A 27,106-nucleotide genomic window follows, 5' to 3' on the forward strand; every position below is an offset into this window, starting at 1 on the left:
TTGTGCCTGGATTTTTTTGAAGTAGGGAAGGGGAGTAAAGGATTTCTAAAACTGTCAAAGGGTGGGGGGCAGGCTATGCAGAATACACTTAATTTTGCTAACTTATGTTAGCTCATATTTAAGAGCGACACAGGACACTGAATTAAAATGTACAAGACAGCCACAACAAAAAATAAAACAAGATTAAATTTAGTCAAGTATGACATGTTGGGCAAATGCATGCCCTTAATACAATATTTGGCTTAAGAATGTCATGAGCATACAGGGTGCCATCCAATGTTCACTATTTCCCACAGTGTTTCATTTTGCACAGAACTGTGCTGAATATTAAAAATACAACAATATTTCATGGCAAATCCTGTTTGACTCCGTAGTTCCTGATCTTGAGTATCTACAGTGGATCCACAGTTAAGCTTTCCTACAGTTTCAATCTCAAATGTTTCAAATCAAAACAGGGATGTACACTAAGGCTAATGCAATTGCACAATTGTAATTGGAAGTAAAAATCATTTAAGTGTTTAAAAAACAACAAAGACACAGGAGTTTGTGGTTGGTTTTGAAACTGATTCTACTCTTAATCCTGAATCTGTTGAAACTGTTCAGTAGAATTGGATGCAATCTGGACATACTCAGAAGCACTCTTCTTTTCAGCCAAGTTGAATCTATTAAAAAAAAAAAGGAGAAAAACGCTCCTTGATCACGAGGGAGAGAGAGAATGCAACAAGCCTCAAATTAAGCACTTTAATGAGAGGATATGAAATTACCAAGACCATTGATTGTACTTTGTGGTGTAGAAAAATATGCCAGCAATTTATCATGCAAATGCAGATATAGTATACTTGGCAGTTGGCATATAGGAGGAAAGTACCGAGCAGGCACCTGAAGAATCTTGGCACCTGAAAACTAACACATTTCTTCCCAGCATGTGCTTTGGGGGACTAAGGTCCCAGGTGCAAAGGGGGACAGACATATTACACTCCACAGAGAGAAGACGAGGGTGGTAGTTTGGGGGAAAATGCAGGTATACATTTCAAGCATGCTTAGGCACACTTCATTCCTTCTGATTCTTTGCATATTTCAGGCCAAAGCCCTGCTCTCAAAGGAAAAGAGTGGTAGAGCTAATCAAATATTAAGTTTTTGAGATTGAATTACGTGTGTGTTCAAAGTGTAAAATACAGGCAAAAGGTACAGTATATACTGTGAAGTGTTCCCATTCTCCTTTGTAAGAGCACCTCAATAAGTCACGAATGGCATCAGAATAGCTCATATAGATTCACATCCAGGAAGTGGATGGGCACTTGAAGAACATCTGCCCAATAATTTGAATATCGATTTCCAATGGAAAACCAATAGGTCACTGAATGTCCAGACCAGGGGTGGGTTGTACTTACCTTTACTACCGGTTTGCAACGGGACCGTGCACACGCATGCGCAGAAGCTTTCTGATGATGTTGGGGTTGGTGGGCGGAGCCTCCCATCGGTTTTACTACCGGTTCTTGCGAACCGGTCCGAACCGGGGGAAACCCACCACTGGTCCAGACATAGGAAGACATATACATGACCCCACAAAAAAGGTGCCAGGCTTTGAACTACCATGCCAACAATAGACAATCCTGAATAGGATTCGCACCTCACATGGTGTCTGCTGGGACTTTCTATATAAAGGGGGCATATTATGGGAGTGGGGGAGTGGGGTTGGGAGAGGGGGGCACTGTTTTACATTGGTTCTCCTCCTACCTCTCGGGCCGTACGCAGTTTGTTTAGGCGGGGTGTCAGAGATCCTCTCTGAGACTCCTCACTTGGGTACCACAGGGGTCGGTTCTCTCCCCCCTGCTCTTTAACATCTACATGAAGCCACTGGGTGAGATCATTCGTAGTTTCGGGGTGAGGTATCATCAGTACACTGATTATACCCAATTGTACATCTCCACCCCGGATCAACCCAGGGATGCCCTTTCCGTGATGTCTAAGTGCCTGGAGGCGGTACGGGTCTGGATGGGTAGAAACAGGCTCAGACTCAACCCCTCCAAGACTAAGTGGCTGTGGATCCCGGCATCTCCTGATCTAGTCACCCGGTCACTTTTGATGGGAAGGGAGTTGCTTACTCCCTCTGAAAGGGCTCGTAATCTTGGCGTCCTTCTTGATTCACGGCTGTCCTTGGTGGATCATCTAATGGCCATGACAAGGGGGGCTTTTGCACAGGTTCGCCTAGTGTGCCAGTTGCGGCCTTTCCTAGACAGGGATGCCTTCCGCACAGTCACTCAAGCTCTCATCATTTCTCGGTTGGATTACTGCAATGCCCTCTACATGGGGCTGCCCTTGGGGTGCACCCGGAGGCTCCAGCTGGTCCAGAATGCAGCCGCGCAGGTTGTTACAGGAGCTTCTCGTTACTCCCGTGCAACACCTCTTCTGTGTGAGCTGCACTGGCTGCCGGAGGCCTTCCGGATCCGCTTCAAGGTGCTGGCACTTACCTATAAAGCCCTTCATGGCATGGGCCTGAGGTACTTGCAGGACCACCTCCTACCGGCCTCCTACCGCCCAGTGCGTTCTCATAGAGCTGCGTTCCTCCAGGTGCCGTCGGCCAGACAATGTCAGCTGGCAACCCCCAGGATGAGGGCGTTCTCTGTGGCTGCACCGACCCTCTAGAATGGGTTACCCACCGAGCTCCAGATGGCTCCCGATCTCCACACTTTCCACATTGGCTTGAAGACACGGCTTTTTCAGCAAATTCCCTGACTGACTATGAGGCTTTTAACTTTGGGGATTTTAAATTTGGATTGGTTTTTAGTATTTTATTGTTGTGGTTTTTATTGTGTGAGCCGCCCCGAGTCCTACGGGAGAAGGGCGGCATATAAATTTTAATAATAAATAAATAAATAAATATTATCCTCCCTTCAGTGTGACTGCAGGGTCCTAAGTCAAACTGTAGATCACACTGTGACCAGCTGTAAATTGAAGGCATATACAGGTCCAGTATTTGATTGCAAAGCCTTAGTAAGGCCACAACTGGAATACTGTATCCAGGTTTGGTCACCACATTACAAAAAGATGTTGAGACTTTGGAAAAACTGCAAAGAAGGCAACTAAAGGTCTGGAGAATAAAACATATGAAGAAGAGTTGCAGGATTTGGGTTTGGCTAATCTAGAGAAAAGAAGGACTGGGGGGACATGATAGCAATATTCCAGCATTTGAGAAACTGCTACAAAGAGAAGGGGGAGGAATCAATTTATTTTCCAAAGCACCAGAGAGCAGGACAAGAACAATGGATGGAAACTAAGCAAGGACACAAGCAACCTGGAATTAAGGAGTAACTTCCTAACAGTGAGGCCAGTTAACAGATGAAACAGCCTGCCTTCAGAAGTTGTGGGTGCTTCATCACTGGAGGTTTTTAAGAAGAGACTGGACAGACATTTGTCTGAAATTGTATAGGGTCTTCTGCTTGAGTAGGGGGCTGGACTGGAAGACCTCCAAGGTCCCTTCCAGCTTTATTTTGTTTGATTGTTTTTAATATAAATAATGCTGTATTTCAATGGTTAGATGGTCTAGACATTAGTATTTGAACATAAATCTTTTACAAATTTATAATTCATTATGTTTTACTAATCTAGGCGAAATGTTAATATATGCTGCTAGTCCATGTATGATATACCATAAATAATAACTGGAATTGCTGTCAATGATCCCTCAAACAAGGTTGGCTATTAATGTTTACCTAGGAAGTTTTCACTTTCTTTTCCATCTCTTTCAGTTCCCCACAATTCTGAAAAGGGAATCCTTTTATACTATAAAATTATAGAATAATTATAGAAAAGTGTAATGGAGTATATATATGTGTATATGTACAGGAAGAGCAACCAAGATGATTAGGGGAATGAAGGCTAAAACATACGATGAACAGTTGCAGGAACTGGGCATGGCTAGTCTAGTGAAGAGAAGGACCTGAGGAGACATGATAGCAGTGTTCCAATATTTGAGGGGCTGCCACAGAGAGGAAGGGGTCAAGCTACTTTCTAAGGCACCTGAAGGCCAGACAAGGAATAATGGATGGAAACTGATCAAGGAGAGATTCTGGAAATAAGGAGAAATTTTCTGTCAGTGAGAGCAATCAACCAATGGAACAGCTTGCCTTCAGATGCTGTGGGAGCTTCATCACTGGAGGCTTTCAAGAAGAGACTGGTCTGCCATTTGTCAGAAATGGTGTTTCTCCTTGGATGGGGGTGGGGATTGGACTAGATGACCTACAAGGCCCCTTCCAACTCTGTTAATCTGTTATATGTTAAACTGTAGACCACTGCTGCTTGCCATGTTGCTAGCACAAGTTAACAGAGGAAAGAGCTCACCAAGGGGCATTTTGCTCAAATTTGAGGCTGGGCACAGCAATTAAAATCAAGGCATTTATCTTGCCATTTACTATTCTCATAAAGATAGTTACAAGTTACAAAGCAAGTTACAGCTGTAATGGAGCCAGGGATTTCCATTGTAACTCATGACAGTCGTAAGTCAAACCACCCACATGGCCAGATGCCATTTTACGACTTTTTTTGTGATGATCATTAAGTGAATCAATGTATTTGTATGGACTTTTTTTTTTTGCTGAAAACTGGCTGAAAAGGCCAGAAACTGGCAAAATAAATGTGGTAAATCATGGACATGTGATTATGGAAAGAGGAAATGCTTGCCAAGCGCTCACAGTGCATTGATGAGACTGTGGGAGAATTCAGTCATTAGAACTCCAGAACTGAGTCATAAGTAGCTTTTGGCGAGGTCCGTTGTAACTTTGGATGGTTGCTAAGCAACCAGTCACTAAGCAAGGACTACCTGTAGATGATTACTGACCTCTTCCCCCTTCCACGGATTCCCAAGGGGCAGATCTTGGGAATGGCTTGGTCTCTACATGGCTTTCTCATACCAATGAGAAAGTATTCTCCAATAGCCAGGGCATCAGCATCAATGACACTTATTCCTTAGCATCACACTGCTGGGGAATTCCAGGGATTTTCCTGATATGTGGCAGAGGGAAGAGAATCCATCTATAGCTTTCCCCATTGAGAGAAAATTTAGTTTCTGTGTTCTTCATAGAAGAATGGTTTAAATCTAGAATCTGAAATTAAATGAGCATGAAAGAACACAATATTTCTTTTATAGGGAATGGACAGATTTTCCATCACCCTTCACCATAGTTTATTTAATCATGGTTGGATAACTAACACGGAGCTAGTTCATATGCCCTAAAATCAAACCAAACTAGTTGGATTACAGAGCACACAACATGGGAACCTAAATATAATATGAGCTAAATCTTGTCAGCATCAAATGCTGGAGGGAGAGTGTGGTAAATTACAAGAACATTTGCATTTCCCACAGATCAGGACTGCATTTTTATCTTCAGTTTCCATTGTTAGGACTGAGAGATGAGATTTATCCCTTAAAACAGTGTTTCTCAGCTTCAGCTGCTTTGAGATGCGTGGACTTCAGTTCCCAGAATTCCTCAGCCTTCCACTTCACCTTTTCCTTTTTCTTTGTAAGAGAGGACAGAGCATCAAACAAACAGCAAGTCAGGTTATGGTTCCTGAAGTAAATAAATATGAGTAGTCCTCGACAGTGGTGAAATCAATTTTTTTTTACTACCGGTTCTGTGGGCATGGCTTGGTGGGCATGGCAGGGAAAGGATACTGCAAAATCTCCCTTTCCGCCCAACTCCAGGGGAAGGATACTGCAAAATCCTGATTCCCACACCACTCTGGGACCTGCCAGAGGATATTTGCTGGTTCTCTGAACTACTCAAAATTTCTGCTACCGGTTGTCCAGAACCTTTCAGAACCTGCTGGATTTCACCCCGGTCCTTGACTTATAACCATTCATTTAATGACCATTTGAAGTCATTCAACTGGCATTGAAAAAAGTGACTTATTACTGTTTTTCAATATATGACCATTACAATATTCTCATGTTTATCTGATCAAAATTCAGGCACTTGGCAACTGGAATGTATTCATGACAGTTGCACCATCCTGGGGTCATCTGATCATCATTTGTAACATTCCCAAATGGCTTCTAACAAGCGAAGTCAGTGAGGGAGGCCAGATTCGCTTGAAAACTGCATGATTCACTTAGCAACCGCAGTAATTCATTTAACAATTGTGGCAAAAAAAAGTTACAAAATGGGGCAAAACTCACTGAACAGCTGCCTTGCTTACCAATAGACTTTTCAGGTTCAATTGTGGCTGTAAATCAAGGACTACCGTAATGTTGATCCATATCCTCCTCCATTGCATTGTCAAAGTGAAAAAAGCCAATCTACAAAAATTAATAGAAATATACAAGGAAGAACCAGATCCAATCATCCCATGATTCATAAGATTGCTTCTTTTCTACCAAACATACTTCTGCTCAAAACATCCTGTTCCCCAGGATGGGGAGTTGGATTAGAAGCATTTCTCTCTAAGAAACTCAAATGCTAGGAATCTGGACCAAACCTGGCTACCTGCTTTCCTTTTCCTTTAAGCAGAATGCAGAAATGCAAGACCTATAGTTTTGCTTTCCCCCCCCTCCCCCGCGCTCTCCCCCGGGCAGAATACTTCAGGTTTCTTGGATGTGGGCCCAGAAGTCGACCCTTGTAAGACGAGATCCCTGCCTGGCTTCTTGGAGAGGTACCAGTACATTCCAGTGCCAGGCTGAGCCTTCCACAGTCAGGCGCATAGGGACAAACCAGCCCCCCCCTGGCATGAAGTACAGCTTCCTCCATCTACGTTGCTTTGTGAGGCGCAAGGTACTGCCAAGGGAGGAACTCTAGCAGGAAACAATTGAGGGGGCTGGCGGTGGGGAGGGACGGAATGCAAGTCCCATGTCATCTTAATTGTTTACATCCAAGACACCAATAGTTGGATTACTGCCTCTAATTCCATCTCCTGCTTCTGCTATGCTGAATCCTGCACGTAGTAGTGGGTTGAAAAACTCCTATGCTTGCCAAATTCTAAGACTAGTACAGGTAGTCCTTGACATACAACAGTTCATTTAGGGACCGTTCAAAGTTACAACGTCATTGAAAAAAGTGAGTTATGACCATTTTTCACACTTATAGCTGTTGTAGCATCCCCACGGTCATGTGATCAAAATTTGTAGGCTTGGCAAGGGACTCATATTTTTGACGGTTGCAGTATCCCAGAGTCATGTGATCACCTTTTTGTGATCTCCTCACAAGCAAAGTCAATGGGGAACCCAGATTCAATTAACAACCATGTTACTAATTTAACGAGTGCAGTAATTCAATTAACAACCGTAGCAAGAAAGGTCATAAAATGAGGCAGAATTAACTTAACAAATGTTTCACTTAGCAACAGAAATTTGGGCTGAATTGTGATCCTAAGTTGAGAACTATCTGTACTTGCTTATCAGATGCTGATTATTCTGGGAGTTGAAGTCCACTTTCTGGAGTGCTGAAGTTGGGGGTGCTGGATTAAGACCTTTGTCACATTTACATTCTAAATTTACCTGCTAAAACCCAAATATATTTCTCATGATGGGGCAATGTCAACAACGCCCAATATTAGCTTGAGAACTGGTTTGGTGCAGTGCAGTGGTGGGATTCAATTTTTTTACTACCGGTTCTGTGGGCGTGGCTTGGTGGGTGTGGTGTGGCTTGGTGGGTGTGGCTTGGTGGCGTGGCAGGGGAAGGATACTGTAAAATCTCCATTCCCACCCTACTCCAGGGGAAGGATATTGCAAAATCCCCATTTCCTCCCGATCAGTTGAGGAGGCAGAGAATAGATGGGGTAGGGGCCAGTCAGAGGTGGTATTTACAGGTTCTTTGAACTACTTAAAATTTCCGCTACCGGTTCTCCAGAACTGGTCAGAACCTGCTGAATAATACCTCTGGTACAGTGGATAAGGTACAAGACTGGAAACTGGGAGAATGTGAGGTCTAGTCCCAATTTAGATGTGAAACCAGCGGGGGGATTTTGAGCCGGTTGCTCTCTCTCAGCCCAAGGAAGGAAGCAATGGCAAATCTTGCCAAGAAAACTGTAGGGACCTGTCCAGGCGGTCACCGGGAGTCAGCCTGACTCGAAACAACAATGAAATATTTTAAAATTCCAAGTCTGATTCTCCACCCAACCTACTGAGCAACCTGGCAAGATCTCTCTTTCAACCTCATCTACTTTGTAACATTTCCTTGAGGATAAAATGAGAGGCACCGACCCTCACGTTTTTTGGCAAAGGAGAAGGTTAACATCAAAACTAAAAGCCATTATCTTCTCCAATTCCAAAGCTTGGGGTTAGACCAAGCCATTTTATTGCTTGAAGCAGACTAGAAAATTCAATCTCTGCTAATTCAAGTGTGTAACGCTTGTGGCATTGTGGAATTTGAGGCAAGAAATCTTTAAGTGCTTCACTTCCCTGGCAGTAAAAACACAACCGCTAGTTAAACAGTTAACCGTGTGCTGCCCTTTCTTGGCATCTAAAAACAGTTGCTTAAAACTCCTGCTTTAGTGGTAGACTTAGCATGACTTAAAATCCCTCCCCACCCCCACCCCCCAATCCTTCAGCTCTGTACTATATTTTCATTTTCTGGGTATTTAGTCTTTCTTCCATCTTTTCCCAGCAGTCACCCAGTTCTTTGATATCTGTGTGCAGAACTCCAGTCTTCACACTTATGTTGAGTTCCTGCTTCAACCCCAACTTCTTTCATCGCCAATTTCTTTCCTTCCAGTTGCTTTTGTATCCCTTTCTGTCTATACTCAAATTTAGCCAATTCCTAGTTCTACAGCTTAAATTTGTTCCTTGAATTTGGTCAGCAGTTTCCTGAGAATCAAACTATTTTGTGCATAACTAGCTCTATCGCTATTTGTGCTTTATGTTAGTACCTCTGCTTGGTCAGTAGTATGACTTTAGTGAAGATATGTTGGGAAAAACCTAAATTCTTCCAAGAACTAGTCTTGCCTCAAGGCTATGGATTCCTGTGGTTTTGCTACATACTGTACTCTAATATCTTCATCAGGAATGTACATATTTCCTTGGGGCAATGTGATCTCTTATCTTCTTTCCCTCCTGCTTCCTCCATACTACAGTTTTGAAGCTGTAATTGGTAGAATTATCTCTCTGAGAAAGGCTTGTTGGGTGAAACATCTGGCTGAGATGCTGTATACAGCTTCATTTGAACCCAAGCCTACACCACCAATCTTTTTGGAACTTCTGAATATGTGCAGAGGCCTTTACTATCTCCATCACCACATGTTGAAAATTTAAACAATAAGGTCTTCTTCTATAGAACAATTTCTCCTTGGGATATTGATGCTATGGGATTGTTTTTGCTGAGAATTTAAAGAATAAGCCTTCTGCAGAAGAAAGGATATCTCCTTAGGGAATCTAGTATTAATGCTATGGGAAAGATAAAGGAAAGATCTGTAACTTGGTGATTTGTCTGTGGATCTGAAAGAAAAGGTTTAGAAGTTATGGGATGGAAAATAAAATATCGGGCCAAGGGATTTCATGTTCACTCATGATTGATGTATATGTGAATGCAACTGTTATATATCCTTTCCCAAATTTGTCCTGCTCTTATTCTCTTGCATGAAGACCTTGTTTAGTGTTTCAGAAATTGTGCTTTATATTCTTAGCCTGGGGCATATGGGGGCCAGAAATGGAAATTACCCTAAACTTGAATGTTTCAAACCTGATAAAGATCTTCTTTTCATGTAACTGACTTGTCCATGACTCCTTGGTGCCAAAAGCTTGTACATTGATTGGGTGAACATTTTTTTTGTTAATTTGTGCCTTCAAGGCAGTGTTGATTCCTGCTAACTGCCTGGACTAGTCCCTGCTGCTTTCATGTCAAGATTTTTCAGAGGTGATTTACCATTGCCTTCTTCCTAGGGCTGAGAGAGAGTGACTGTCTCACAGTCATCCAGTTGGCTTCGTGCCTATGGCAGAAGTAGAACTCACAATCTCCTATTTCCAACATGCTGCCATAACCACTACACCAAAATGTCTCTCATGGGTTAGAATCCTGTCCTACTATATGACTGTTTAATTGTGGTTTCTTAATTAATTAAACCACAATTATCTAGGAAATTGATTCTGACCAATCCCCAGCCCTAGGATTCATTCTAGCAATAGCACTTAGACTTATATAGCGCTTTACAGTGCTTTACAGCTCTCTCTAAACAGTGTACAGAGTCAGGACATTGCCCCCAACAATCTGAGTCCTCATTTTACTGACCTCAGAAGAATGGAAGGTTGAGTCAACCTTGAGCCTGGTGAGATTTGAACTGCCAAATTGCAGTCAGCCGGCAGTCAGCAGAAGTAGCCTGCACTACTGCACTCTAACCACTGCACCACCAGGCCTCAATTCTAGTAATTTGCAAGCTTCTTCCATTAAAATTAATGAAAAAAGTACTCAATTCAATCTCTGGTAACATGATGATCTTCACATATACTAAACTATACAGCAGATATTGTATGTCCAACCCATGGCCATGGGTCACATGCAGCCATATAATGCAGCTCTACAAGATTGTAAACCTTTAACATTTCTATGTGGTTTTTACAGATATTTTCATACATTATGCTCTTCACTTCATGCAGTAAAAGGTTGGGCACCCTTGCTATACAGTTTAGTACAGATTTTTGCTCAACCCATTTCTCTTGCAGAGAGATGAGACTTGGAATTGAGAGAGAGCTTTGCCTCATTTTGAATCTCCATCAGCCTTCTTGTCCATTGGAAAGTTCATTCCCCAGGTTCGAGACCTGTGCACCGCGTGATGGGGTGAGATCCCATTACTGGTTCCAGCTCATATATATCTAACAGTTCAAAAGCATGCAAATGTGAGTAAATAAATAGGTACCACTTTGGTAGGAAGATAACAGCATTCCATGTGCCTCAGCATGTAGTCATGCTGGCCACATAACCATGGAAGTGTCCTCAGACAATGCTGGCTTCCCCAGCTAAGAAACAGAGATAACCACAGTCCACTAGACTCTGAAAAGACTGGACAGGGAAAAACTTTACCTTTACAAAAAATTACATCTTTCAGCGAGAGTTCATGATGTAACCCACAAATGTGTTTCCCCAACATAGCAGTCTTCATGATATACTTTCTATCACCTCCAGACTTTCTCCAATGATTGTGCTGGATGAATAGAGCTGTAACCATAGGCAAACTAGTAGAAGATACCATGACATCACAGTGCCACCCCACAAATTATATAATTTGAATTGTTTGGGTGATATCATGATGAATGTGATGTCACTTTGTAGACATCCATGTCATGAATTATTCCAAGGGAATAAAGAAGGGTAAATACCATATGTGATATCTAATGTAAATATATAAGCGGAAGCATTTTCACAATAATATCATTAATTTTTTTGGCATCATGGTGGTTTTTTATGAATGTTGCTGCATGATTTATTTGCTTTTGTAGCAATGTGTTATGCAAACTCAGCCACAGAGCACAGCAGATATGAACCTAGGCGATTTTACTTTATTGAGTAAACAAACCATGGATTAACATGTAAACAGATTCAAACTGGGCTCATATGTAGTACTAACAGCTTGCCTACTCATGATATTCTGCAGCCATCTCCCATCTGATCAACCTCCATATTAAGGATTTAAAATTCCCACAATTCTCAGCAATGGCCATATTGCCTAAGAAATTCTGGGCATTCAAATCACAATTTCTAGATAACCCCAGATTGAGGAAGACGAGACACATACAAGTACTGTAAAGGCTACATTAGTCTGAGCTCGGGATGCATTCATAGACAACCGGTTCTTTTCTTGACCATAATACAGAAATTCATTCCAATCTAGTGAAGGTTCTACTCATCAGAATCCATCTCATTTAGCTCTTTGAGCTAAATCAAGGTTGGCTGGGTGCTGCATCTAACTCTGCTGGCATGGCTAGTGAATAAGCTTCAGCTATCTTCAGCTATTCATACAACACTCTAGGTCAGTGTTTTTTCAACCTTGGCAACTTTAAGATATGTGAATTTCAACTGGCAGAATTTCCTCATCAGTCATGGCAACCTCAGTTCTCAAGTTTGAGAAATATTGCTCTAAACTGAAACCCTGTAAAATCCCATTATGACATCTGTGAACCTTGCAATAAAAACAACCACAACAAAGGATATTTGTGGGGGTGTCCCCATTCAACCATTCATCATCATATGGTTTCCTGCCTTCCGCTGGACAAAGAAATATAGTTGTTATGAGTGTAGTCCTCCTATGCAAGGCATGCTTTCTTTTCTGCCCTTCTGCCATGCAAGCCTTTCTCCTTTGGGAATGCCCTATTGTGAGAAACCATCCTCCCTCACTTTCAGATTCAATAAAATGGAAAGAGTCACATGATAAATGCTTTGAGCCCATGACCCCCCCAAAAAAACAAAGAAGACTTTTTTTTCCAGTAGTAGATTCATCAGAGTTACAGACACACACACACACAAAAGACAAAAGGCAAACTGCTATATACAAAAGCATTAATTTTATTCAGGTTATATATTTTTTTTAAAAAAAAGAGGAAAAAACTGGCTTTTGGTATGAAATGCATGCAAGAGCAATTGCAAAAAAATTAAAAACAACAGGTCTAAAAGGCCACATCCCATTTCTTCATAAAATACTATACAACACGTCACAGCTTCAAAAACATAGATATAGAGTAACCATTTCTCCCCCACCCCACCCCATATCACCCTATTGAACAGGATACGTTCTCTGAGCAATTACAGGCTATTTGGGATTGTGTAACGGAGGGGAGAGGGCAACAACACCCAAAGGCATTTATCACAAACTACTTGAAAATAGGACATTGATTCAATACCTATCTACCTATACTGAATTCTTCTATCATAAATCAAGGATTCTCTTCAAAAGAAGAGCTGAAATACGTGGGAATAAATCTATTTAGTGGTAACAGTGAGAGAGAAAAAAATACTGATGGGCCAGAAATGTTGGGAAATTGTGGAGCAGGATGCTCTGTTCTCCATAGGGATGTTCATTATGCAGTTCTGCTGCTCTCTGGGAATCCACCAGTAATGAGCTTTCAGGATGGAAACTGCATCATCCCGACGACGTGACTCTCTTAAACATAGTTCTTGCTGGGGTAATCGCTGCGGGGTTGAGATACAGCAGCCGTGTATCGAGCACTGTAGTTGTTGCTCTCTTTCTTGGGGCAATTGCAACACAGCAATCCTCCTCCGAGGATCATCAAAGCAGCTGCTGCCCAACCAAGGTAGAGGGACGAGCCCAGCTCTCTCTTCTGAGCCTCCACAACTAATGGACTGTAGAACTCCCGGATTATAGTATTGGCTGACCAACAGACTGGGATGAGGCAAAGGATTCCTGATGCCACAAAGATGGCCCCGGCAACAATGATGATACGTGCCTTGGCGTCTTCATCCTCCACACAGTTGGTGCATTTGGCACCCACGATGCCAACCATCAGGCCGAAGAGGGCCAGAAGCACGCTGATGACCATGAGAGCCCGGGCGGCTTGCATATCCTGAGGCAGAGCCAGCATGGAGTCATAGACCTTGCATTGCATCTGGCCAGTGCTCTGCACCACACAGTTCATCCACAGCCCCTCCCAAGTGGTCTGGGCTGTCACAATGTTGGTACCAATGAAAGCCGTCACTTTCCACATAGGCAAGGCACAGGTGATGATGGCCCCAATCCAGCCCACTACAGACAGGGCCATGCCCATGATTTGAAAAGCAGCTGACACCATGATTCAAGGTAGGCAGTCCTGGAGAGAAATAACAGTGTACCATAAGAACTTTGTAAAATGTTACCTTAATATAACAGTGCACCAGATCACTACATTTAATATTTGCCAAGGATGCAGCCAGAACTATCCATTGATTTCCTGCCACTTTGAAACAGGAAACACATAAAGCCCCTAACAGGTGTCCAAAATGATCTTATGCAAACAAAGAAAAAACCCCAGGAAAATTCATTCAAATTTATTTTCAGGATGTAACCTACCTTCTTTGCATCTAGTGCAAGGGTTGTGTAGAGTCCTTGGTGCTGTCTGAGCTTGCTTGTTTTCTTGCAGATGTTTCATTACCCTAACTAGGTAACATCCTCAGTGCAAGGGTTGTGAGTTTCAGTTGCCCAGTCAGTGTCATTTTGATGTCACTGACTCGCCACCCCACAAATGCTGCTATTTGCAATCACTGACTCTTACAGTTTGTTAACTGTTAGACCCCATAAAAAGTGCTTCAATTCTGCTGTAGGGACCAAGCCATGCTTCCTTTGGCACCTACAGTTTTCTCTATACAGCATCTGATCTAGTAAAAAAAAAATCCCTGGTTTGCTGATGGGTGCTAATTTAGCTAGTGATTTAGAAGGGGATTATGCCAAATCATCCTGTAACATTACCGGGGCATAACTCATATTATTCTCAAAGGTCAGAATAATGCAAGTCAGCATGCACTCAGCTGAGGATCCAGGACAAGACAAGTCCACAACTACTATGAACCAGAAGAGGTAAACTCAAAACTTTATGTTCAGCAGGACGACAGTTCCCCTTTTCTGTTGCTAGAGAGAAACAGGGATTTTGTAAAGCTTTTGAATCCTGTCTTTGGCTTCTAGACATATTCAGCACAGTTCTAGAGGGCATGAGTTTGGGTAAGCAGGCCTAAATCAAGCAGTGGAACAGGTTGCATTTGGAGGTTGTGGGAGCTTCATCGCTAGAGGCTTTCAAGAAGAGATTGGACTGCCATTTGTCAGAAATAGTGTAGGGCAGGGATCTGCAACCAAATACTCAAAGAACCATTTGGACCCATTTGCCCAAAGAAAACACCGGGAGCCACAAAACCTGGGTAGGAGTGGCCAACTCTATGTCACTCTCATCCAGTCACATGCCCCCCCCCTCAGCCACGTCTAGCCAGGTTTTGGGGCTCCCAGTGTTTTCTTTTTTGTGGGAAACAGGTCTCTCTCTCTCTCTCTCTCTCTCTCTGTCTTTTCTCTCTCTTTCTCTCTCTCTTGTCTCTCTCTTTCTCTGTGTCTTTTATCTTTCTTTCTCTGTGTCTCTTCTCTGTTTCTCTGTGTCTCTTCTCTCTCTCTCTGTCTCCTGGGGGAGGGTGGTGGGAATCTGATGTCTGGGGAGAGAGAGGGGGGAGGGAGAGGGGAGAGGGAGAGAGAGAGAGAGAGAGGGAGGGAGGGAGGGAGAGAGAGAACAGATGTGAAAGATCTAAGAATCCTAAAAAAAAAACCCAGTGAGTGCATATTTGTAAAACAGCCCCCTTCCCAGCCATTCTGCATCCATATGCAAGAGCAGATTGCTGCAAGAATAGTGTTTAGGTATAAAAGACATCTCTTCGCCATTGAATCTCTGTATATGTCTGTGTGTGTATGTGTGTGTGTGTGTGTGTGTATGTTTGCACAAGAACAGACAGAATAATGTAACTTACCCATGCAGGTGCAATGGGACAAATCAGGCACATGAACAATTCTTGTTTGCCTGGCAAGGTCCAGTGGGCCAGGCACAGATAGAGACAGATCGTAACACTCATCCAGTACTCGGTCTTCAGGATGACCCAATGAGTGAATGGAGTGAGAGGAGCTGCAGCATCTCTGAAGCAGATCAGGTTCAGGGCAACTCCAGCCTCCCCCCTTTTGGGACTCTGGACCGCCGGGCCTTTATTTTCCCATTTATTGGGGGAAATTGGATTTTTATTGGATTTTCCCCTGCCCCATGCCAAAAGGAAAGCCAGACGGGCTCTTCCCACTAGAAGCCCCCTATCCTTCTCCCTACCCCCCACTCAATCCCACTTCGGGACAGAGGAGCGCACGCTGGAAATGCCTGTTGGGGCGATGTCAGAACACGCCTTCTGACCCTCCAGCACTCGGTCTGCAACTCTCCGCGCTCTTCCAGGCCTGGCTTGCTGAGGAGGGGGGAGCAGCCCTGATGCCTCCATTGCCTCCCCTGGCCCCAGCCATTGCTACCTGGCTTCCTCAAAGTGACACCATTTTGGAAAGGCGGCAGCTCATGTCTGGAGGTGCCGAACAGTGTCTTGTTGCAAGAGCTGGGCCAGGCCTCTTCACTGTCTGACTCACCAAAGGGGGCACTTCTGCCGGGCCAGCCATCCCCCTTCCTGCTGGGCTTTTGTGCTTGGCTGGAGGAGGGGAGCACTTCCCCACACTGCCCCCTTCTTTCTCTTGGCCCCACTGATGAGGGAGGAGGAAGGCCAGGCTTGGGGGATGGCCCTCACCCCACAAGTTCTGCCCCGCCGTTCTCTCCCAATCCTCTTTGCTGGTGGCAACAGCAAATGTACCATGAGAAAGGCGGAATCCTGTTGCCACGCAAAGGCAAGTGCAGAGGCGCTTCACTCCCGCACTAAGGCTCTGGCCATTGCCACCGCCGTGACAGGGCGACAGCTCTTTCATCCCTCTGCCAAAACAGGGCAACAGGGAGCCGCAGCACAGGGATGAAAGAGCTGCATGCAGTTCCGGAGCTGTGGGTTGCCGACACCCGGTGTTGGCTCTCCTGCTTGGGCGGAGTGGTGGACTAGATGACCTACAAGGTCCCTCCTAACTCTGTATCTAATATGTAAATCCAGGTTTAAAAAAATCCTTGCTCTAATCTAATAAAGTTTCTTTGTGGCAAACCTTTGAGAAGCTAGAACAGTGTTTCTCAACCATGGCAACTTTAAGATAGATGGACCATCTCCCAGGATTCCCCAGGCAGAAGCATGCTGGGGTGGGAGTGGGGGTGGAGTAATTCTTGGAGTTGAAGTCCACCTAGCTTAAAATTGCTAAGGTTGAAAAACATTGCTCTAGACAAACATAATAAAACTGAAGACAGTTAATCTAAACTTCAGACAAACAAAAAGGTAACGATGAGGTCATAGGAGCCAACCAATCTTGGAAGTTACAGAGCCCATTGTGCTGATACAGACTCCCTCTTGCAGAGCCGGTTTTCCCGAGCCAACCTCCCTCCCCCCCCCACCCCCAGTAGTAAGGATTAGCTGTGTGCTTGTTTCCCAAGCAAACTAAAAAACTCTCACTCATCTCATTGCTTGCCTATTACAGGGTTTAAATATTAGGGGGAGCGGAAGGGACTCTTTTAAAAAATAGCATTTATTCTCCAAATTCCAGACTGCTTTTTCTTCCCATGGAATAGGACATCTAAAATAAATAAGGAACCGGAGAGTTCTTTCCTTGCTCTTTGGAGATTAACTCTAGATCCAGTCAATTCTGGTTAAAAGCTGGATAGCGTGTAGGCATTTTGCAAGCCTAGAAAATATAGGTGATAAACTTTTCTGTAGCAACCGAACCATTAAAGGAATTTTTCTCAGCATTGGTATAAGTAATCCCATTCTGACAATATGCCCTTGCTAGTTCACAAGGAGGACATTTTATATGTAAAAGATCTCAGGATGCAGTTTTGGGCATCTTTGACTTAAGAAAAGATGTTAAGTTAGAGGAAACAAAGTTGGAATATCCAGAAGCTGCATTCGACCCCCCCAAGTTCTTAGGTGTGCATGTGTTTTATAATTGTTTCTGGGTGTTTATTTATGTTAACTGTATTATTGGGACTAGGAGGCAGTTAAGCCATGTACAGTATGCCACCTGGAGCCACTTGGATTGCAAGTTAAACAAATACTCTTAGCCATGTAAAGCCACAATGGTATATTTGCAAACCATGGACTGGAAAGTCCCAGTTTCAAGTCCTCCCAGCTCAGCATAGGTCACTCAGTCAGCCCAGCTTACCTCACTGGGTTGTTGTTTTGGAAAAAATTGGGAGGACGCTACACTATGCATAATGTGGCTTGAGCTCCCAAAGGAAAGGAGAGAGATGAGCAGTGATGTGCGGAAGAAATGTATAACAATTGGCTCAGTGGGCTCCATTGCCACCATTAGGCTGCAAATCACCAAATAGCTGACTGGCACTCTAGGCATTGTGGCTCAGAATTCCTGCTCTCAAAATTCCTGAAAATTTAACAGTCACCTCCTGTGGCCTTGTGCAAACTGGCTCCAGTGCATAAGTCAATTCAAAAGTAAATCTAACAATGATGGAGATTAATGGATGAGTCAAGTGGGATTTGAATTTAGCTTTCCCAATTAAAGCTTAGACATTTCACTGTAACACTGTAAGCTGCAAAATTTGGGGGTTTGATCACATGCCATACAAAGTCATTGTTCTACCATTCTTTGAGCAGATCCTGTGCTTGAATTCAACAATTTGCCTCCTCTTTAATTTGCAAATGAATCTGTAATTGCACCCTAGCCCCAAATACTGCTTTGTAAATTCTCCCACCACCCATCTTATAATTCTCCTTCAGAGATGCAGAATAAATCAGAATCTGTTATTTCGATGCAATTGCAAATTAAAATGTTTTTAAAAGTCAGATCATGGAAGAAATTAGGGTATATGTGAATACAAGGGTTTCCATTACAGTATCATTCTAATTTCTCTGAATTTGCATTATGTTGTTCAGCTGATGATTTAAAAAGCTATTTTTGTCATTTTGCCAAGTATCTGTTGAATTCTTCAAGGCTATGCTCACACTTTCCCCATGAATCATACTACCTCAGTATCGTGTCCAAATTATCAAATAGCTATAAATATTCTTTCAAGAATTTATAATCTCTGTGGTTGTGACACTTGTCCTGATTTTCAAAACATCCTGCTTGATTAATTCTTTTGGAAAAGTAAAATATATTTTGCATAAGTCTTATTCATTTTCTTTTGCTAATTTTGATTAGGTTTAGTAGTTATTTTTGCTGTTTTTTGCTAGTCTTTCAAGTTTACCCACCACCTGATGACTTTTTCTTGGCCAAGAAGTGGTTTCCAGTGAACTTCCTACAGTAGAGCTCAAAAAGAGTGACTGGCCCAAAGTCACACAATTAGTTTCATTCCTATGGGAGAATTAGAACTCAGGTTTTCCTACTCCTGGTCCAGCATCTTTATTAATTGTAATTCTTTAGCTATAAGAATTGCAAAATTCTAGACCTTGGTCAATTTTAATTCAGAAAGCTTTTTTGTTTTTCACTACAGTATTAGGATCTCAAATTATATAGGTCATGGATTTGCTACAAATGGAGATTTGAGATATGATATTTGGATATTTTACTATCATCACTGACCAAGTGGGAAATAGTAATTAACACTTGCTGCAATTGTTAACAATAGAAAATGGAGAGATCACTAAGTTTATACACAAATCATGACTTCTTTGAAGTTTACGATATAAATCACCGTGGCAGGGGTCATACATGATAGCAACAGCAATAGCACTTAGACTTATATACTGCTTCATGGTATTTTACAGCCCTCTCTAAGCAGTTTTACAGAGTTGGCATATTGCCCCAACAATCTGGGTCCTCATTTTACCAACCTCAGAAGAATGGAAGGCTGAGTCAACCTTGAGCCTGGTGAGAATCGAACTGCTGAACGGCTGATAACTGGCAGAAAGCAGAAGTAGCCTGCAATACTGCATTCTAACCATTGCAGCACCACGACTCATAGGAATAGGAAGCCAAACGAACTTGGAGTCATTTATTTAAATGGGCAGGGAAGGTAGTCAGGCGGCTGAATCTTTCTTTTTCCTGAAGGAGGAAAAATTTGTTTTTGTTTTTTTAAAAAATGATGTTGACATTTAACTCAGGAAAATCAGCCTCAGCCTGACTCAGCCTAAAGGTGAGGAGGTGTAAAAAAAGTGGTTTGGCTTCAAATACAAAGTTTACCCCAACTCATCACTCAAACAATTGTTCTAAGGCCAGCTCAGGCACTGGGTTTTATTTTTTTCCCTTTCTTTATCTCATCTTGAGTAGGAGCTTTTCAACTCTTCCTCCAATTAGTCATGTACCTAGAATATAAATGGCTCTTGTGCAATTAGCTTCTTTCCCCCCTTTGATTGCAACAGGTCAAAGATAGTTGCATTGTAAGCTGTCTCAGTAGCTGTATCATCCCTTGCCCTCAGGGCTGTATGGGAGTCATCTGGAGTTGGTTGGCAACATTAAGCAGAGGAAATAACAGGTATCTGTTAACTGTTGACCTGGCTATTAGACAGGAGATATATACCCAGCCAGGGGCTTTTCCTTTCTTAAAAATAGTCAGTCCTGCTGAAGTTTGAGTTCCAAACTGGTCCCTCAACCATAAAACCTATTTCACCCATGTCCTCATATACACAATTGACCTGGTTTGGGTTTAATGTACGATGTGAGTTCAAGCATTGGCTAAACATGTTCTGTGAATCCAAATGGGGGTTTATTCAAAAACCAATGTTAAACAAAGCACGGCTTAGCCCAATGTATGAACCCAGTCTCATCAATCCCAGGCAAATTGTGCTATAGCAGGCTGCTGAAATCAAAACCAAAGAGCAGGGGAAGAGAAAGAATTAGGTTTGTCTCACATTTTAATTTCTCATGTAGAATATGAATTTTCAGGGAATCATTCTTCTAGCTAAGCATCTTCAAGCCGTGTTTGCTGTAATTCTTAAGATCAGCTGGCTGATGATGTTTGTTGCTGAACATTTCAAGATGACATTAAGTGAAGGAAAACCTGATTAAGGCTGAGCCTGTTCTCAAAACCCTTTTGTTCTGCATCTCCATATTGGCTGTTGTTGAGTTTTGTTTTGCTTTTGACATCAGTATCAAGTTGTCACAGCTGAGGGATGTAGAGAAAAAAAGAAGAGATCCTGCAAGCCAAAAGCCCTTCCCTGTGCTACTGTGCAAGAAAGACCCACCCAAAATTTTATAAAAACAATACACCAAACAAATAATATTAGATGAAAGCCATGCTTTGGATAAACTTTCTAGGATTAAGGGTGGATAACAAGCAAATTCTTCCTGGTAATCTATGCAAATGACACCTCTAGAAAAGTATAGTCCAAATATCCAAAATTAATGGTACCGGGAGTATACCATTTGGAGACTTTTATTTTACTTTAAAGCTGCCATATTGTATCTGGTTTAGTACATTCTTCATATGCTTAAAATAATAAAATTGCAGGAGCTAATGTCTTAGAAGCTCCACATCCCCATCCAAGCAAGGAAACTCTGGGCTTGAAACACTTTCCAAATATAAAATATAAGACCAACTACAAAAGATAGTTCTCATATTTCATTTGGCAGTAAAATCAATTTCAGGTGAGATGGAGAGAACAGGAAAAAAAAAAGATTTAGGCTGGAAAAGAAAAATAACTCCATCTTAAAATGTCCATCTTTGTGTTTTTTGTGATTTTTTTTACAAAACTGACCACTCCTCAAAGAAATCCCCCATCTCCTGCAGGATGAGGACAAATGTACATATTTAAACAAGCCTTTAGATAAGATATCCTTGAACCCTGAAATGTTAAAGCTAACAAATGTCTACAAATATTCTCCTTTATTAGCAACAAATGTCTACAATGTCAATTTCATTTGTTGTATCCCCTTATGGCAGGCTATTTGCAATGTCTAATTAAAGCAAAATCACTTTTTTTGTTTTGTTTGAATGATTGTCCTAATTGTTTTCTTTGTTCCAAGAATTTCAAGCCACAGGCAGGACAAACAGCACCCTAAGATCAGGTTGCCCCAGATCAATGGGCGGAATGACTTTTTTTTTTTTAGGAATGACCCTGGGTTTTAATTATTTTTCTTTGACACTGAGATTGGAAATGGATGCCTAGGGGCTCTGTGAAGTGAATGATTTCCCCTGCTGTCTTTTATCATTTTTAGATTTGCTATTAGGCTAGTTTATCAATGAAAATCACTGGTGAAGGTTAAAACAGGGTGGGTTTTTTTTTTTTTTTGATGAAATATAGGAAAAGAACACAAATGGATTGTCTCGTTGAAGGCTCATGCTCCCACTGAAGTCTTTAGTCCCTGTGTAAAAAGACCTATAACATCACTGTTTTGTTTCAGTGATACTGCTGCCTACCAGACCAGCATTTCTCAATCTTGGCGCCTTAAAGATATATGGACTTCAACTCCAAAATTCATGGCTGGCTGGGAAATTCTGAAAGTTGAAGTCCACACAACGTCAAACTACCAAGGTTGAGAAACACTCTACTAGATGGTATCCTGCACCTTATCAGAAGTGGTGGTGGTGAAGAGTTTTCCTCCAAATTCTGCATACTTTGGTCTGATTGCAACATTATCTAAAATGTTTATAGACCTCCATAAGCAGTCCTTAAAATCTGTAAAATAATATAAGCTGGAGAAGAGTTTCTTATATATTAAGATATCATCAAGTTTTCTCTCTGGTCAAGCTCAACTTGGTAACAGCATATGCATATGGGCAATTATACAAAAAGTTATTTGCCTCAGTTTTCTTTCAGGAATTTTTCTGTTCACTCAACAGCCCCATCCAACTCCTAAGCAGAGTTTACACTGTTGCTGAACTTCCAAGAACAGCTGAAGTCCACTATGGGCTGTATCTGTTCAGGCTGTTTATATACTATAAACAGTATAGTGGTTCCTTCTAGTGATCATATATTTGTGTATTCATGTGCAGGTAGTCCTCAACTTACACCATTTGAAGTTATGACAGTGCTGAGAACTTACTTACAACTGGTCCTCATACTTATGACCATCCCAGTGTACCCATAATCATGTCATTGCCATTTGTGACTTACCTGGGGACATCTGACACATAAAGTCAATTGGGGAATGCCAGATTTGCTTAACGGCTGCAAAAAAAGGTAGCAAAATTGGTTGCAACTCACTTAACAAATGCATCACTTAGCAATGGAAGTTCTGGTTCCAACTGTGGTTGTAAGTGGAGGACTACCTGTATTTGTGGGGTCCCTGTTGTCTCTATATAATGGATCTTTTTGATTGTTTTATCTGCTGTTTGTTTATGTGCATTTCGTGTATCTGAATTTTGTAAACTACCCAGAATGTAACCGTGTGGGTGATTATAAAGCACTCTTATCATCACCCAAAAACATTTTGCGTACGTATAATTTATCTCCCACAGGTATAGCAATGCAGTTATATTATTACATTCTCCATCCCACCACGCCCAGGTCACTTACAGTTGTTCTCAAGAAATAACTTCAACAAAGTTGCTTCTTGGCAAACTGAACTCCTTAATTCTAATCCCAGCTGTGGAAAGTAGATGTCTTTGGACAGAAAAGATAGACATGTATTTACAATCTTCCCAGTTTCCCCTCTCCCTAGGCTGAAAAACACCAGTCTTCCTCCAGGTAGGTTGCAATTTCTTCCAATCGTTGTGGGAGGAGACCCATGTTAGACCATGGTAGCACAAAGTCAGGAATCTTGAAGCATTTTTTTTTTGACTAACACACTGAATGCCATATACCCCAGAAGATGACAGCTTCCCTGCAGGCTGTGTTCCCACAACATGGTTAGACCCACAGTTAACTGAACAAAATTTATGCAATTAATCTCATTTCTGGATTCATGAACTGTACCATGAACTAATCACATGGGTTTCAATTTACACCACATCCAATTTACAAATTGGTTGGCTAACTTGTGCCTCAATGTGTCGTGTCAACACAACCACTGCTTTTGCCACTGTATTCTATTTATACCTGACCTTGTCTTTGGGAGCTCAGTGTACACAAAATACACAGGTATTTTTCTCTCTTAACAATAACTCTGTGTGGTAAATTGGTAAGCCAGAGTTAGCTATACTGGTTATTCAGTGCTTAGTATTTAAATGGAGACTTGAACCATGGGCCAAGCCCAGTCTCTTAATCACTGTTTCGTATTGTCTCTCAAGTTCAGGAGATCAACTTAATAGTCAATGCAAAATTCAATTAAGGCTACAAGATTGTATCATTTTACATCATGGTGGTAGGATCAGTTCCACGTCATCTCTTTTTGTTTGTAAGTAGAATGGCATCCCATTCTACTTATCCAATCTATGAACAAGGCCAATTGTTTAAAAATTCAAAAGACAATTTCAGAAGTAGAATAGGATGCCAATCGGCTAAAGCTCATTCAACAGATTAAACCATCTCACTTAGTCTTAACTGGTTAGAACAGCCAGTAATATCATCTTTGTAACTGTTGTTTGTAACAAAGAGAGATGGTTACTATCTTTTGTTCAAGAAGAAAGTCTAGTTCAGTTAGGAGGAGCTATGTTATTTCTGATGGGAAGAACTTTACTGCTATACAGAGGCACTGGGCCAAGTCTTCCATCTGGCTTAGGGTTGCGAGGCAGGATGGCTATTCAGACAAGTGTGTCATTGCTTAAAGCTACAGGTGTATAGAAATTCACCTGTTGCAATACTTCTGTATAACACTTAATATAAGAGTTTATGCCTGGCTCTTTCTTAATCCCAGCTAACACCATTTCTAGGAAACCGAGAAACTGCAAAACAGAAAAAGAGTTTTATTAATCTAGATGAAACCTTAATATATCTTACTAGTCCATGTATGATATGATATACGCTAAATAAATAACTGCAAAACAGAACTCGAGATTTCTTCTTTAGAACTCTGAAATATTTCAGAATAATCAAAGTATTTGTTCCCTGGAGGTTTACTTTGTGTTCTTCCCCAACTTGTCTCAGAAAGAGATTCACTTTCTGAAACCATCTCTACAGTCCACTTCAAACAGGCACAGGGAGCGCAGTTGCAAGATGCACTTAGCCAGAATTCAGTTTACTCAATTAAATTCATTTTTTTAAAAATTAACCTGACATAGTTTTCACAACAGGTTGTGCAAATATAAAAGACGTTCCCTGAAAAATGCGCTCCAGCATGAGTCTGGAAGCTCAGAAGATTAAATCTCTGGTCCCGGTAACCCATCCAAATTCGATCTTGCATCATTATCCTGGGACACGTATATTTGCCTTCATTTGTGCATATACAACAGGTAGGGATTGACCCTGGCCTTTGTTTTTCCCCACTTATTCAGAATATGTTATTTATTGCGAGTGCCTGTTTGTGCCTGTGTGGTGGAGGAAACTAAAGAAATACTTAATATTTCATCTTTAGCTTTAGGCATCCTTTTCTTAGGGCGGGAAGGAAATAATTATTTACAGAGAGTTAAGGAAATCTTCGCCAACCGTCACCCAGATCTCACTAGTTCATCTACCCAACTTTCAAGGCAAAAGGGACACGCGGTCACCCAGTGGCTATGCTCCAGAGAACAAAGGTTTCCCCCCCCCCCAGTGATTCACGCATGATTTCGGGCGGGGCTCAGGTGGGGGCGACGACAAGAGGGCGGGGACGCCCTGCGGGCTTTTTCCTTGCCCTTCAACCGAAACTCGCCTCCCTCCCCCCATCTCGAGGGCGAAAGGGGTTTTTTTTTCTGCAAAAGTAGCGCGCGCCATCAAAACTTCAGGGCGCCACCCAACCCTCGTCCGGATCAAGAAAGGGAAGGACGGCTGTCTCTTCCATGGGGGAAAGAGAAGACCGCGGTGAGCCAGGGTTTTACGAAATTGCCCACTGCACGATTCCCCCGTACACCTGTCGTTTCTTACTCGAAAGGAAAGGAAAGGAAAGGAAAGGAAAGGAAAGGAAAGGAAAGGAAAGGAAAGGAAAGGAAAGGAAAGGAAAGGAAAGGAAAGGAAAGGAAAGGAAAGGAAATTGTTCTCTTTCTCTTACTTCTACCGCTTTATAGCAGGATCTTAAAAGACAAGAGAAAGGAAAAGAAATTTCCTTTGATTTATATGCTTATATAGCATATAAATCAAATTAAAAAAAAAAAACTCAAAGACGAGGGCGGGAGGGATATTCAGGATCTATTGTCCGAAACCCACCAGTTGGGATTAAAATAGTTTTTTTCTTATAGAAGGAACTTCACTTGAGTTTCAATTACCGAATCTCGGCGGCTGCATGTTTTTTTCGGGATACTTTTTTATTATCTTGAATATTGCTAGCCGCCCAGAGTCATGAATTAGAGATGGGAGGCAATGTAAATCCAATAGACATATAAAGCGAATAAATAAATGAAGATTAACGATAACCGTATTCAATACAGCTGGTTATTAACTTGGGGTTAACTCTCCCTCCCGCAAAGTATATTTGGGATAAGTAGAAACCAACCCAGATTCCATTAGGCACCGGCGCGCCTGAGCGCTCCCTGACTCTCAAAACAGCAGGTTGTCCCAAGCGCTCCGCTAGTAACACGAGGCTCTTCTGAGCTGGAACAGAAAACAGGTGTCGGCTTCGAGTCTCCCTTGTCTCCTTTAAAGCCTCTTAAGATTGGGGACACAACAAAGGTGTGTTGGCGCCACTTCTACACACACCAAACACTCCCTGGTCCGCAAATTTTCAACGCTGATACATTTCAGTTTTCATATCGCTAGATGATTGCCATCAGTGTAATATACAAATGCGAGCATTTAAATATATATACAGTGTGTATATATATATATATATACTCTGTGTGTGTATGCATGTATATATGTATATATATATGTATGTATGTGTCTCTATATATATATATTCCGTTCATACCATAAAAGCCAAGTATTCCGTCTCCCTCATCGAGATCCGACTCTTACCTGTTCAGTTAGAGATAAAGTTTCAAGTTCGTTTCCACAGCCGGATAGGACGCTGCAAAGGATAAATGCACGCACCTTTCTATATGGGGCCGGCTATATACCCCTCTCGTCCCCCTCATCCCTCCCCAAACCACACCTCTCCCATCCCGTGATGACGTCACCGACAGGTGAAACTGGCGACTTGGGACAGGAAGCGAGAGGAGAAACAAGACCCCAAAGCGAACGAGGGAGGCGAGTGGGTGTGGATATCGGCTGTTTGGATGCAACATGCTTGGACTAGTATTGCGGTTCCTCACGTTGACTGGGGTCGAAGGACGAATCCCGGGCTTCAGTGGGGCTTGCCAAAACCTCGCAGGACGAGATTAAGAGGGATAAGTGACTAGTCAGCAGGGACGTTTCTAGGAACTAGTTTCGCGCTGAATCAGATCGCCCTCTGTTTTCTTTGCAGGAAAACAGCGAGTGTCTTTATTTATAAGGCGAGGTTAAGCAAGCCACGACTGGATGCACTAGGTTAATATGGCCACTCTGAAACCAAGGAGTTCTGATGATCTTCATTTAGAAATGGTTTGGGGTGCTCCTCTTCCTTTTAGATGACTTCTGCTTTTTATTTGTGTCTGCCTGCCTGCCTGCCTGTCTGCCTACCTGTCTGTCCACCCAGCCATCCACCTTTCCATCCATCCATCTATCCA

At 42.2% G+C, this 27,106-nt stretch overlaps 1 protein-coding gene across 2 annotated transcripts; it reads right to left on the minus strand.

Moving 5' to 3' along the window:
* Window positions 1-12,465: 12,465 nt before the first annotated feature.
* On the minus strand, window positions 12,466-26,519 carry LOC117669180 (claudin-4-like). 2 transcript variants are annotated; one of them, XM_060692745.2, is made up of 3 exons: window positions 26,418-26,489; window positions 13,984-15,101; window positions 12,466-13,744 (listed from the first exon to the last, which is right to left on the minus strand). In XM_060692745.2, the coding sequence occupies exon 3, from the start codon at window positions 13,724-13,726 to the stop codon at window positions 13,082-13,084; it is 645 nt and encodes a 214-aa protein (XP_060548728.1). In that variant the 5' UTR covers window positions 13,727-13,744; window positions 13,984-15,101; window positions 26,418-26,489; the 3' UTR covers window positions 12,466-13,081. The 2 variants fall into 2 exon arrangements, with proteins under 2 accessions (XP_060548728.1, XP_034279318.1); XM_034423427.2 differs by lacking the exon at window positions 13,984-15,101 and having other exon boundaries at window positions 26,418-26,519.
* Window positions 26,520-27,106: the final 587 nt, after the last annotated feature.

Source organism: Pantherophis guttatus, chromosome 4, assembly GCF_059756535.1.
Source record: "Pantherophis guttatus breed Tessera chromosome 4, ASM5975653v1, whole genome shotgun sequence".
NCBI lineage: Eukaryota > Metazoa > Chordata > Lepidosauria > Squamata > Colubridae > Pantherophis > Pantherophis guttatus.

Coding starts and splice junctions, on each gene's coding strand:
- LOC117669180 (XM_034423427.2), bottom strand. CDS start 13,726: ATGGTGTCAGCTGCTTTTCAAATCATGGGCATGGCCCTGTCTGTAGTG.